General features: G+C 39.1%; 1 protein-coding gene across 1 annotated transcript in view; it reads right to left on the bottom strand.

Annotated features, from left to right (window-relative positions):
• Positions 1-13880, bottom strand: part of POLA1 (DNA polymerase alpha 1, catalytic subunit) — a 200313-nt gene that overhangs the window by 172873 nt on the left and 13560 nt on the right. Inside the window, exons 12-16 of the mRNA XM_075033499.1 lie at positions 13692-13808; positions 6799-6873; positions 5412-5550; positions 2265-2422; positions 849-933 (exon numbers count right to left, since the gene is read on the bottom strand). Of these exons, the coding sequence (XP_074889600.1) occupies positions 849-933; positions 2265-2422; positions 5412-5550; positions 6799-6873; positions 13692-13808 (574 nt within the window). The remainder of the gene's footprint in view (positions 1-848; positions 934-2264; positions 2423-5411; positions 5551-6798; positions 6874-13691; positions 13809-13880) is intronic.

Here is a 13880-nt window from a genome sequence, read left to right as displayed (position 1 = left end):
TGCAAAAGAAATTATATTTGTTCTTACATACAAGTTCTTAATTGTACCCTCTCTGTAAGCATCCATCCACAACAAAGGGAGCTAAGGAAAACTAACCTCTAATTCTAAAAAGCTAGCCTTATGTGAATACTTGTCTTTAAGATAATTGAATAATTAGTAAAGTATTAAACAATTTTAATCAGTCATATTTGAGGCTATCATTGGAGATTAAAACTATGGTCCACAGCTTCCAAAGAACTTCCTCTCACAGCATTCAACACTCTTCTTCACTTCTGACTGGGGTCTGAATCTCAAGGTTTAGCTGATCTTACTATAATGACACTGCTGCAAGAGATTTTTTTCTTTCCTAAGAAAACTTGTTTATAAATGTGACATGTTTATTTTTTAAATTCTGTTCAGAAGAACTGAACTGAAAAATAACTATGTGACAGTAAATAAATGGTATAAATTAATGGCTGAAGAAAGTAATGCATGAGAACACATGATGAAGTAAAACTAATAAAAATGACAGGAAACTGTACAGAGCAGAGTTACTTCACATCATAATATTTTTTTCAGTAGTCTTCAATAAAAAGTCAGTAACCAGTGAAGTTAAAAATAGGAAGAAAAGCCTGCCTGGGAGTTGAAACTTTGTCACTTACTTATTCTAAGCCATTATTGGTGGAGTGACAGAATGAAGTTAAAAAAAAAAAAAAAAAAAAAAAGAAAAAAACCACACACACCAAAAAAAAAAAAAACCAAACAAAACCCCACACCAAAACAAACAAAACCACAACCAAAAACATAACAACAATAGAAAAACTCCAAAGGAATTCTTTTTCTACCCATAAACTGTTCCAAGTACATACCACAGAAGTGTGTCTGAAAAGGAGGCTGAGGTGGAGCCTTATCCAGAGGAAATTTCTGATGAATCAGAGCTGCAACAGCCACAATCTATACCAAGGAGATACAGAACACACAACTTCATAAACATGACTACTATCGATACCCATTTCTTCCCTCCCTTTTTTTTTTAAGTAAAGTTTCCTCATCTCTTTTCTCTTGCTTCTACAAAAGATCTTTTTAAAATTAATTCCAACTATAAATAGTTAAAAAGAAGAAAAGTTATCAATTGATCTCAAGTAAAATAAAGCAGAACTTACTCCTAAAATATTATCTTAGAAATTTGAGAGGAAAAATAATTCATTTTGGAAAACTCTGCTTTTATCAAATTTTGTTCTGAATCTGAACAGACCCCACAATTTAAAGGATTCCCTATGAAGTGCAGGGGAGATATAAGCAGGGCAAGACATGCAGAGAAGCCTTGCCTCCAGAAGAGCTGCCCTTGAGCAAGCAGTCAAGACTGCCAAGAAGCCAAGAGGTTTTAGTGTTCAGAAACTATTAGCTTTACTTATGCTTCTGCTTGCTATGCTGGCACGATGTCTGGGCTCCCCAGACACTGGTCAGGAAAACCAAACAGAAGACAAAGCAGACAGGCTTTAGAAACATCTTGGCAAGCAGAGTCCTGTTGGTACCTTGCGTATGTCTCATTACCTTGGCTAGAAACCAGGAATTTTCCATACTCCTTCCCCCAAAATTAATTTCACCAAAAGGATTAATTCTGCTTGAAAAATTTGCCAGCCTAATTTTTCTTCCATTTACTTAACCAGAAACAACTATCCCATCCTATTAGCAAATACTAAATCTCTTTCTAAGCTAGGGAGACTTATGTTAAAAAACAGATAAAACATGCCTAACTACACATTGTGGTCTGCAGTCCACAACTGAGAGTGACCACCTACATCTCTCCTCCTTTCTGAGAAAAGGAAAGATCTCACAGCAGAATAGTAGGTGCTATAAGATTTAGACCAAATTCTCATTCTATTTCAAAATGAGTTTTATCAGCAGAAAAACCCAGTCATTTTACCTAGAACCTATGATTAGCTCTACCAAAAAAATAACAATAATCCATTAACAGCTGTTCTGGGACAGTCTAATTTATAACTATTATGCACAACAGACAAAATAGAAGGCTTGAAAAAATACATACAATCCACTGCCACAGTAAATATTGTCACCAAACAGGCCCCTTGAACCCACAGTTCTCATGCTGGTGAGACCCCAATAAAAATTTCTTTGAAAAGCCCGCAGCACAGAAAGTTTATTTAACACTAAATACATTTAGATATGTTTTATCAGATGAAGTTCTTCCAAGCCTTAGAAAATTTTTAGTATATTCCAAAGAACAAAACCAAACCAAACTCAAATGAGAGCACATTACTTACCTCATTCTGGTGAGTCTTTGGGTTCTGAGTGGTCTTCATGCTGAGGGACATGACCACGAGAGGAGGAGGAGGAGAAAGATCTTTAACCACATTCACCAAGCCAGGCTTCACGGCCACAGCCTCCACCTTACACCAGCTGACTGACTGATTTGAAAGCTCTGAGGAAACAACAAAAATCACCTTCATTCTTCTGGGAACCACAGGTAAGGTTTCTCTAATGGCACTGCAGTACGCAGCACATCCTCTTAATGTTTTGCCTTTGTGGGATAGTCCAAGATCCAGACTAATCCTGCCCAATTTTTGGTAACTCCCTGAGCCCTGACTTCCCAGTGAGAAGCCTAGTCACACCAGGGGCTCCTTAACACCAAAGAAGAGAGGGAAGATTTGTACTGAGGTCAGGAAGATGTGTAATGCAAAAAAATACTTCAGGCAGCTTTATACAGAGTCATAGGAGAGAAAGGTATAAGCTAAGTGAGCATAACTCCACCTAAATTAATATACCACCTCTTAGCATCTAACCTTGTAGTCAGTCCAAAGGCTTCATAAAAATTAAATTAATACAAGTGAAATGAAAGAATACTCAGAGCTTTCTCAAACGCTACAGAAAAGGCAGCCAGGGTGCTAATCAAAGGAATTTTGATCGAATGAGAACAAGAATGTATGACTGACTGAAACGCACCAGATAACTAATTCATTTAGATACAGTCCTTCAGAAACACAATTAGGGAAAGAAGGTGATGGGGGATGTCATAAGACATACTACCCTGGTAGTATAAGCTAGCCTAAAATGTAAAAGAGACCACAGAAAGCTATTTAGACATAAAGTGTACAAGAGCTAAAAATTAGATAGATAGAGAAAAAAACCACGTTCACCACCCATTATCATTTGAGAATTTTTTTGTCTGTAATTCTTTACTTGCTTTAAAAAAAATAAGTGATCATTCACAAAAGATGCTGATGAGGTTACTCATTACACACAGTAAGAAGCAGAGGTTACATTTCTGATGGATTAACCTTTTGAAGACAGCTATTGGTAGACCTAGTTGTCTTACTCCCTGCAAAATTACTTGACCCCTCTCTGGAAGCCCACATATTTTACCTCCTCTCATTATCCTTGCTCTAAATGCAAACAGGTAACTGACTAAAATACCTTCATTTATAAAACACTGATGATCTCTCCAAAGGAAGACAGGCAATCAATCACTTAACACCTGTTTTTCTTTGATTTCCAGTATCTTAACACCCAGAGCTTTGACTAGCACTCTATAGAGCAGTGGTCTCCAACGTGGGGTGCATGCACCCCAGGGGGTGCATAAGACAATCCATCGGGGTATGGGAAGAAAATATTTTTTGTACCATTAATAAATAAAATAAATACTTTAATAAGTGTTTATTTCACATACCTCATCCTTTTTTAGTTTCTATTTTTGAGTTTGTTTTATAATGTACATAATATATTAGTACATGTATATAATTTATAAATACCTATATATACAGGGGACATGCTCAATTTTTTACTGATGGGAGGGCACGATCTAACAAATTTGGAGACCACTGCTCTAGAAAAGCTCTGCTGCTATCTAGCACTGATACTCAAACTGCAAAGACAGCTTCATTACAAATAGCAATGACAGTTTTTGAAGCAGTTGTAGAAGTCTGATCAAATGGTTTGAGACTTGCTTATTCTAAACCTGCCAGGTGTACTTCTTATCCCTAAGACCCTCTATGGGAAGTGTGGAAAGGAAGCTACACAAGAAAGCAAGAACCTTGATTATAGAGACATACCCACAAACAAACATACACACACAAAACCCCAAAAAACCCAACCCAACAACCCAGTTTTGGGGCACAAGATCCAGTACAACAATGACAGAAATTTGCATAAATATAACTAGCCAGCCTAATAGACAGTTTTGAACAGAGTGGGCATGCCACAGTCTTGAAATGAGCAATTCTGATAAAGATACAGACTCCCTCTGGAACCTGAAGGCCATAACAGAGATGTGAGTGTGGGGAAAAAAGAGCTCCCTTAGATTACCATTCAAGTCTGGTGTGGAATCAGTATCTGAGCTCAGGCAAGGTAATTCTAAGGGGAGATAGCGCATGTCAGCATTAAGTAAAATTGAATACTGCCTGAACTGTTGGTTATCATTGTCATAACATCTGTCACACTGGGTATGAGGAACAAAACAGTTCTGGACTCTTTTCAGGTGAAGAAAGAAAATGCCAAAGAAATAAGAAGTCAGTTCTTGGGCAAAGAGTGCAGATGCAAAATCCTTCTTAGGCCTTTAAAATCAGTGCCAGAAAGTACGCTGATACTTGCCAATGTCTGGTGGAAAACCTATCACAGCTAATCCATCTTTTGGCAGTCAGGGATTTGTTTTGTCTATTCCAGCATAAAATCCTTACTGGTATCAGCTTTGTCAGTGTGCGAGGTGCTGAAGAGGAGAACCCTCCTGGTGTCAGCGTTCATACTGTCAATTCTGCATTTGAAGTGCCCCAAGGAGACTGCACTAATAGATGTAGCTTTTGTCCAGTATGATCAACTTCCCTACATTCTTCAGAATATGTAGCACACCTTGAGTAAAGGGCTCTAACCAAGCCAAAATAAGGCAGCATAACCACCTGTAAGTGGTGCATGCCACTCATGAGGCAGAAAGGATTTCAAACTAGAAAAGCTCCGCACCGCGTTCTAAGTGCCAGGAAAAAAAACTAACACACAAACATAAAAGCCATCTAGCAGCAGTTTGTTCTTAAAAAGATACATTTGCAGAAAAAACATGAATCTTAAGTTATCAAAAGAAGAAAGAGGAATAATTTTCTAGGAAACTAACTTTAGCTCAGTATTCGAGGCTTTAGGGTATGCACCAAAGAGTAGCTGCTAGGCACTGTAGAGCTCCCTCTCACTGCCATTCAAAGCTATAATCTCATCTATACAGTGTGCAACTTTATACAGATAGAGCTCTCACTCAAAAAAGGAACAATAAGTTACAATTTGTACTAGGTAATGAAAATTACACAGATAAATTGCAAGGTTAATTTACAAAATGATAATTCATCAGTATAATTCAAATTTCCCCTCCTCCCCCTGATCTATAATGACGTGTGTTTTCCAGCAACCAAGTATTTCACATGCAAACGCCATACGTGGATTTTTTATTTCCAGCCAGCATGGTCCTTTGATCTTCCTACTCATCAACAGAAGTTCCAGGCTAGAGGTGTTAGTTCCAAATACATGTGAAAATGTTTGTCCTTTCAGTTCTTGGGGAAGCCGAGGGCACTCAGCCTAACAAGTAACAGAAAGCAGTAAGTTATTTCACCCCATAGAAGTCTTCAAGGTTGACAGACTATATTCAGACAGCACCTTAACAAAACTACGCAATACCTGAAATCACTGTGATTTCCCACAAGCAAAGCCTTAACCCATAATACCTTACAGTAATTGAAGAAATTACACTATTGACTCAACTTAAATAGGTGCACAACAAAACCAGGACAGTAATGTAAAAGTGCACTGAGGCAAAAGTTCTTCATCCATACTGGATGTAAGACAGAAACATTATCACCAGCCAAGACTACAATAATGTTCAATAACTATTTTAATACAGAAACTGCTCATGTTGTAAACTTAATTAGATAGTTACACCTTTAGTCTTGTCTGTCACATAAAGATTGGATAAAGTGTTTCTACACAGGTAAAGAAAAATTTGAGATAGCTAGCAAATCTCTATAGGATGCTGCTTTCGCACCTAGAACTAGCATAAAAATGGGGTTAAAAAGGCATTATCACAGCAACTGACTCAATAGGTTCAAGACTGCTGTCTCTTACATTTGAAACCAAATCAAGTATTTTTGCTAATGAAGAAAAGCTACTGATGTTCTGATGGGAAATTTTTTCATCTTTGCTGCTCAATTTTACAGCTCTTCAACAAAAGTCTGTCTCGCCTAGCTGCTATTTGCAAGAGCCATATAAGCAGAGATATCAGCTGTATTCTGGACATGGATTCAACAAAATATTTAAGGGTAGTAAGTAATTTAAAACATCTTAGGCTACTTTGGGCCTTGTTCCAGTACAGCTAAAGGGTTGTTTGGCTCATTAGTTGATTCAGTAGCAAGGCAATAAAAAAATAAAGCAGGATAATTGGGAATACAGATTGTTGTAAATCAGTAATCAAATTATAATTGGGGGACAAGGCGGGAGGAATGCAGTAGTTGTAGGAAGTATTTTTCCCCCTCATATTTACACAAATAGAGCTAACGCTAACAAATCAATGTTATAGGTTACCTGGTGATGAACTATTTTTGTTAAGGACTAACCAACATATAAATAACAAAACAAGCCACAGGCTTGGGTATTAACCTCTTTTTTTTTCCTTTTTTTAATTACAAGACAATGAGCAACTAACTACACACTGCAACAGAAGTACAGCCAAAGATCAAATACTTCAAATTTTATAATTTTTTTAGTAAAATCAGAATTCTTAATTAGGCAAGAAAGCAGGTTCTGGTCTTTCATCAGATTAATTATACTCACCGAATATTTAACTTCTAAGTATTCAGATTTTGCTGGAACATCTGGGATCTCAAAAGCATAAAATTTTTCCACTTTCTGTATAAAACAAAGATATTATTTTTTCAGTATCTCCCCACTGAATATTCATCCTGTCCAATAAGAAAGCTAATGAAATAAAGGCCAGCCAAAACATTCATCTTAAATATCATGGGCTTGATCATATATTACCAATTCTGCAACTCATTATAACCATCTAAAGATAGTAAGAATGTTTCAGTACCTGTATTTAATCTCTTTACGTTTTCCTAGCATGAAGAGTTTCTACAGAATTGACTTACAAGTATACTAACCATTACAAAACAAAAACATACTATCTTAATAGCTCAGGAAACTCAGTAACAGTCTGCAAATTCACAGGCTTCAGACACATTCATGAGAATTGGTGGTTGCAGACCACCACAAAATCATAAAATGGCTGAGATGGAAAGGTATCTCCAGAGATTGTCTAGTCCAGCCGCCTGCTCAGAGCTGGGTCAACCAGAGCAGGTTGCTCAGAGCCCTCTCCGGTTAGGTTTTGAGTATCTCCAAGGATGGAGACTCCACAGCCTCTCTGGGCAACCTGTGCCAGTGCCTGACCTCCCTTACAGTAAAAAAGTGGTTTATGTTCTGATAAATTTCCTGTGTTTCAAAAGGTACCTATTGCTCTTGTCCTCCACTGGGCACCAATGAGAATAGTCTGCCAGAGTCATCTTTACTCCTATCCATCAGATGTTTATATACAATGATAAGATTTACATCACCAATCCCTTGCCCTGAACCTTCTCTTCCGCAGGCTGAGCAGTCCCAGGTCCGTCAGCCTCACCTCACATGACAGATGCTCCAGGCCCTGTAATTATCTTTGTGGTCCTGTGCTGGACTTGCTCCACTACGTGCACATCTTTCTCATACTGGGCAGCTCAGCTGAACGCAGCACTCCACATGTGTCTCACCAGGGCTGTGTAAGGGGGAAGGACCACCTCCCTTGAACCTGCAGGCAATGCTCTGCCTCGCAGCCCAGGGTGCCCATGGCTGCCTTTGCCACAAGGGTACATTGTTGGCTCATGGTCAACTTAGTGTCTATCAGGATGACCAGGTCTTTTTTTCTGTGAAGCTGCTTTACAGCCAGTCCCACAGTCCACGGGGTTACTCCTCCCCTGGCGCAGGACTTATTTCCCTTTGTGGAACTTGATGAGATTCCTGTAGGTCATGAGACATCACCAGCCTATCGAGGTCCCTCAGAACAGCAGCACACCCATCTGGTACATCAGCCACTCTTCCCTGTCTTGTATTGTCTGCAGATTGGCTGAGGGTACTCTCTGCACCATCATCCAAGTCATTAACACCGACACTAAGCAGGATTGGACCCAGTATCAACCCCTGGGGTACACCACTAGGGACTGGGCTCCAACTGGACTTTGTGCTGCTGATCACAACCCTTGAAGTCCAGCAGTGCAGCTGGTTTTCTGTCCACCTCGCTGTCCACTTACCTAGCCCATACTTCATTAGTTTGTCTTTGAGGATACTATGGGAGACATTGTCGAAAGCCTTACTAAAGTCAAGATTAACAACAGCCACTGCTCTCCCCTTGTCCACCAAGTCAGTCAGTCATCTCTTCGCAGAAGGCTACCAGGTTGGTGAAGCATGACATTTTCCTCTAGTCTTCCTGTACCTATAGAAGCCTTTCCTACTGCTCTTTGCCTCCCTCACCAGATTCAACTCCAGGTAGGTGGGCTTTGGCTTTCTTTTTCCACCATGATGTCACCTTCATTTGTCTGCCCTCTAATCCTGACCCATAAGCTCGTGACCAGCTCTTTGCCCATCCTTAGGCAGGACTCCATGCATGCCCATTGCTTTGACATGTAAAAGGCACTCCCTCTCCTTGCCATTCCAGCCTGTCCTTCTTAACCACATCCTATCCCACCATATGTCTGTGATCCCAATGAGACTGTAGCCCCGTAACCGCACACAGTTCCTCCTTTCATACTGCATACTTTAGTGTACCAGCACTTCAGAGAGGCACCCAAGAGAGCTTATTTCCCAACCATCTGCCAGCTGTTTACTTTACTACATGCTTAGAACACAATCATTTCTATGACAATATTGTATTTTTCATTTTGAGTGACTTGGGTTTTACTAGAAAGTAGTCAAGTTTGTTTATGTATCTCTAACAAAGGTAGTTAAAGCTGTCTCAAGTTCAGTACAACTTTACTGAAAGTTAAGTATCACTTCTGCTTTCTTCAAGAACAATAATGATTTTCCACAACATGCACAGCTTGTCAGTTTCTAAGAATAACTGCCTTCTTTTTCCAAATAATTACAATATCCTGTGCAACACCACTATGGTACCTGCTGAAATTCCACGCTCTACCCTGTAATATGTATGCTCTGCCCTGTAATACTTCACAAACGATCTGCACCACTGTTATATAAAATTGTTATTATGTTATGCCATAACTATGCTAGAACATTACTCTTACTACAAGAATTCCTAGAGGGCCCTTAAATTAAAAAGCATATTTTCACTGGACAGTGCATTAAGTTCAGCACAGTATACATAGAGTCAGCATAATATACCACTACATTAAGTTTAATAAGAACAAAGTCACCATAAATTGGAATAAAATTTACAAATAAACAAAATACATGCACAGTTAGGTAAACTCAAAGTTATTGGGTTTTGAGGTTGGGTGGCTGTTTGGGGTTTTTTTCCCTTAAATTAATAGCATCGGCAACAGCTCCCTCAGAGCACTACAACGGGCAGTTAAGCTTGCTAGTTCTCATAACACTGCAGTTTTAAGGCTACAAAGCCTGAGTAGGAGAGGAGAGGGCCCTCTGCTATAAATAGGAAGAAGGCAAATCCAGAAACAACTATGGCATCAACAGCTATGTGGAAGCAGAAAACAGTAATGTAACTTGGTACAAGAGCACCACTATGAAGAAAGAAAAGCATTACAAATTAGCATGCAAATGTAGATCTGAACTGTTGAGCCAAAGCAGCACCTCACACAAGCAGCACATCATAGCTGTAACACAAGAGATGGCAATGCATTGCTTTTAGCACATACTACTGGTGGCCCCCTTTTTTTTAATTTAAAATACACTCTCAGGCTTCAAACAAGTTCTTGTTGCAAACGCAAGCTAAACATAGTGTAAAAATAGTATGCTGCAGTGATTCATCTGCGTTATTCCACAGAGCTCAGCTCAATTACACAAGCGTCTGGTCATAACTGCAGTGAATGAATGCTTTGCTGCAGAGTAATCTGCCCTTCAAGTGGCCCTTCACAGAGCAGAAATGAGCAGCAGTGATTAGCTGCTAAGTTCCTAAGTGGAGTAAGGCTGCTTTCAAATTGATTTGTGAAGACTTGCTAACTTGGCAGCAGTGCAACCCATTGAAGCTACAATTAGCAGCAGGTGCAGGAGGAAATGATATGGCTTAAGTGTATCTGTTCCCAGGGACAAAGTTTGGTGCTGGCAAGGCCAAGATGCATACGCACACACGCACAGAGGACAACTTGTCTCAGTGCATAAATACTGGCTCTCTCCGCATCATCACAAAACTGGGTATTCTGAATAAAAGAACTCTGGGTGCATGGCAAGTATGCTAGTAACCTTTCTGACTTCCAGCTAATGATGGAAGAATAAGAGTTTCTCAGTTTCAGAGTACTATGCCAAAACTGAGACTTGTGTTACTCTGAATGCATTGCTCACGAGTGCTCTGCTCACCTGAGCAATATTGCCATTAGCCTTTTAAAAATCTTTCAAAACACGAACCCTTAACAACACAGTAGTGGAACACTGGCTGCACATCACAGAACAGGGGAGTTCTTCTAAAGCGTATTAGCTCTTAAACACATACAGTCACAACTGTGTGGAGATCACTTTTTGGGAGCATTCACTCAGGTGAGTGCCACCACCATTTCAATTTGAGAGCCCTGCACACCCCTATGGAAACACAGATGCAAGGGCTGTATAACAACACACCACCTCTGGTGGTATGACTGCAATGAGAAGAAAGATGATGACTCCTTATGAAAAACAGACTAATACCATATATAGCCAGGCAAAATCAGGTCTCTCAGAGAGGAACAAAAGAAAAGGAGGGTGCAGTAATGGGACAAACCTGCTACTTCCACAATTACCATGCAGGCAGCAAAAGGACCCCCTGTTGTAGTGATGTAAGCCTGGCCAGATTTGGTGCCACTTGTTCACAGTCAATTTTGTGTTAAGCTGGAATAGCTGAGTTACTGTAATATCGTCCTTGAATAATCGTCTAAAGGCCCCACCAACAGCCCTGCTCTCCAATCCCATCTCTTCTCTTATCCCCCACATTACTAGTGCCATACCCTCCTGCTAGCTCCAGTTCTCATTAAACCCTTCCAGGAGACAGTAACTATCAAAATCAGCAGAAAATTATGCCAGCAAAATAAAGCTGGATAGCCTTTTACCATGTTAGCAAAATTCAGTTTACTGAGGAGTCTGATGAATTCAAACAGAATTTGAATTTTTACTGTTCAGAAACAATTCTGGTAGGTTATTCCAGAGCTTCTCTGCATACCCAACTATCCTGCCTAATTTATTCATGAATTAAAATTTATAAATTTGTTCTTTTGCTAAAACTCTCCTTTAAATAGCTTTCTTGCTGCTCATCCCCTTTTAATGTTTTTAGAGAGCAAAAAGGTCTTATCATTATTCTTCACTTTACTAGGCTAAAAAAAATTAAAGCTCTTTCATAGTTATATCTGGTGTAACTGATTCTCCTTTTGTCTCATCCTTCTAATTACCATCTTTTGTACCTGTTGTCGCTTGAGTTAATCTTTCCTCATCAGGGTGATAAAGTGTTGTAATATTCTAGATAAGATCTAAACAACACCTTAGTGCTGCTACTTCCCTATTCTTGCTAGGGATCACTCCTGTGTTACACTCAAGGACCCCAGAAGCACTACAGTCATGGTCCGGACAACACAGTTGGGTCTTTTATCCCGAGCTCTGGGTAAACTCAGTAAAAATTTGATAAGCTTTGAACTAACATCAGAAATAACAGTTCAAATACTTCCTGCATATGGTTTACCTTTATTTTTAAAAGCCATCTTTGAAGGTTAAACTATATTACTCCATTATCTCACTCACACTATTCTTCCTTAGCACACCATGGAACAGGGGAGGTTTCCTAAGATTCTATTAGCAGATCTGTGTCTTTTGAAAGGCCTTTCCCCCTCCTTTCATTTCCGGAGTACAAGTGTTTGCATCCTCTCTTTTAATGAAGAATTGATTTGCCCCAAGTTTCCTCCCTCATTCGTCAAAGGGTCTTCAAACAGTGAGCTATGACAAACTTGTTTTTTACCTATTGTTAAATTCATTCCTTTCCAATACATAACAATTAAGTTATAAGCAACTATACAAGAGAAATAACACCAAAAAAAAACTCAAAAAGCTGAATTTGCATCAGAGTTTTGAGAGAAAAAATAATCTAGAACAAAAAAAAAGTTTTACAAAGTACTAATGACATGCATTTTCCCTGAGTGACGTAAATAATGCACTAAGCTACACATTGATGAAAAGACATCATGTCTTGCATGAATTTGCCATTTGAGAAACACTGCTCACATTTTCACTTTAAGAACTGAAACTTTCAGAAGTACTCTAGCTTTGTATTAGATGACCTCCTGAGGGTCTTTCCAAACTGAATTACTATATGAACTTGTTTTTATTTTCCCTCATTTACATATTGTTAAATTCCATTCTTCCTGCATTTTTACTTGCCATTCCATTTCCTGATCAACTATTCAGGAACGAATCCTACAAAGTCACAAGACTGCCAGGCTAGGAAAAGTTGAAACTAATTCCACACCATCCAGTAATTACAATGAAAGCCAGCTTTGCCACACTAATGACATGTTGCTTCAAGAAACGGAAAAATTTCTAAGCGCTTCATTCTGAACACACCTTTTCCTCTAATTTGCATATTAGCCACCTTTCCCCACACAAACTTCTCACCTCTGCACCCCTGCCAAAAGACAAATGCTCTATGTAAATGAATAAGAAAGCTTTCTCACACTAGCAAACTAATTCAGTCCAAATGTGCGACGCTATCAGCGGTATCAGCTCTTTTCCTGCAGACTTATAACAAGTATTATATTACTGTATGTGCAAATTTTCCATTACAGCAACATTTTGGTTTTCCAATGTTCTTTTCAGGTTTGTTGAGCAAACAGAACACAGCAGAATAACACTATAAAACTATTGCCCATAGCTGTAAGCCCAGAACAGCTTAAGTTTCAAGACTGCATGACAGTTCTCACAACTTGTTACCTCCTGTATAAGCACACTATGACAATCCACGCTCTGAATGGCACCCATTCTAAAAAGATAAATTTGCAAGGGTGAAAGGAAGGATGAGACACGCCAAGAGATGAAGTTCAATACGATACCTGGTCAAATGCAAAGATGGTCTAATCCCAGTGTACTGACCTATATGCTGGACAACACAATCTTTCATTTTAAACTTTGACACCATGAGCTGATACCCAGGCTTTAGGCATCAGAACTTCTATCTGTTCTGTATTCTCAAAAATAGCTCAGCAAGCAAGCAAGTCTGACATTCAACCCAGTTTCAAAGAAGCTAATGAATATTTTCAAAAACAGTACGTTTAAACCTCTGGTGGAACAATCATGTTGCAGATTTACCTTTCTTAAAGGAGTATGGATATTTGGGAAGACGCTGGGACAGCTTTTACAGGCAGGTACACTTACACATGTCAGGAGTTATATATTTGCATCTCAGCATAACCTCCCCCACTGGACAGTGTTTCAACAGACTTTCCACCTTACAAACCAGAACAGCAGCAAATGACCAAATAGGATGCTTGTAGACAAACCTTGGATTTGAACTTCATGATCTTATACTTTGGTGAAATGCAGTCATTAAATTCCTTGAAAACACTCATTATAGTTACCGGAGTCTCCGTCTCTTTGCCAGTGGATAGGTCAATTTCCTCAAAAACAGAAGTTTTTAAGTTAACAAAAAACGCCAGCAGACATGACCAAGAAGTTGAATTTTGCTTTGC

This window comes from Buteo buteo, chromosome 8, assembly GCF_964188355.1.
Source record: "Buteo buteo chromosome 8, bButBut1.hap1.1, whole genome shotgun sequence".
In the NCBI taxonomy this organism is placed as follows: domain Eukaryota; kingdom Metazoa; phylum Chordata; class Aves; order Accipitriformes; family Accipitridae; genus Buteo; species Buteo buteo.
Note: the sequence above shows the minus strand (reverse complement) of the source record. Positions and strands in the feature narration are given on the sequence as shown.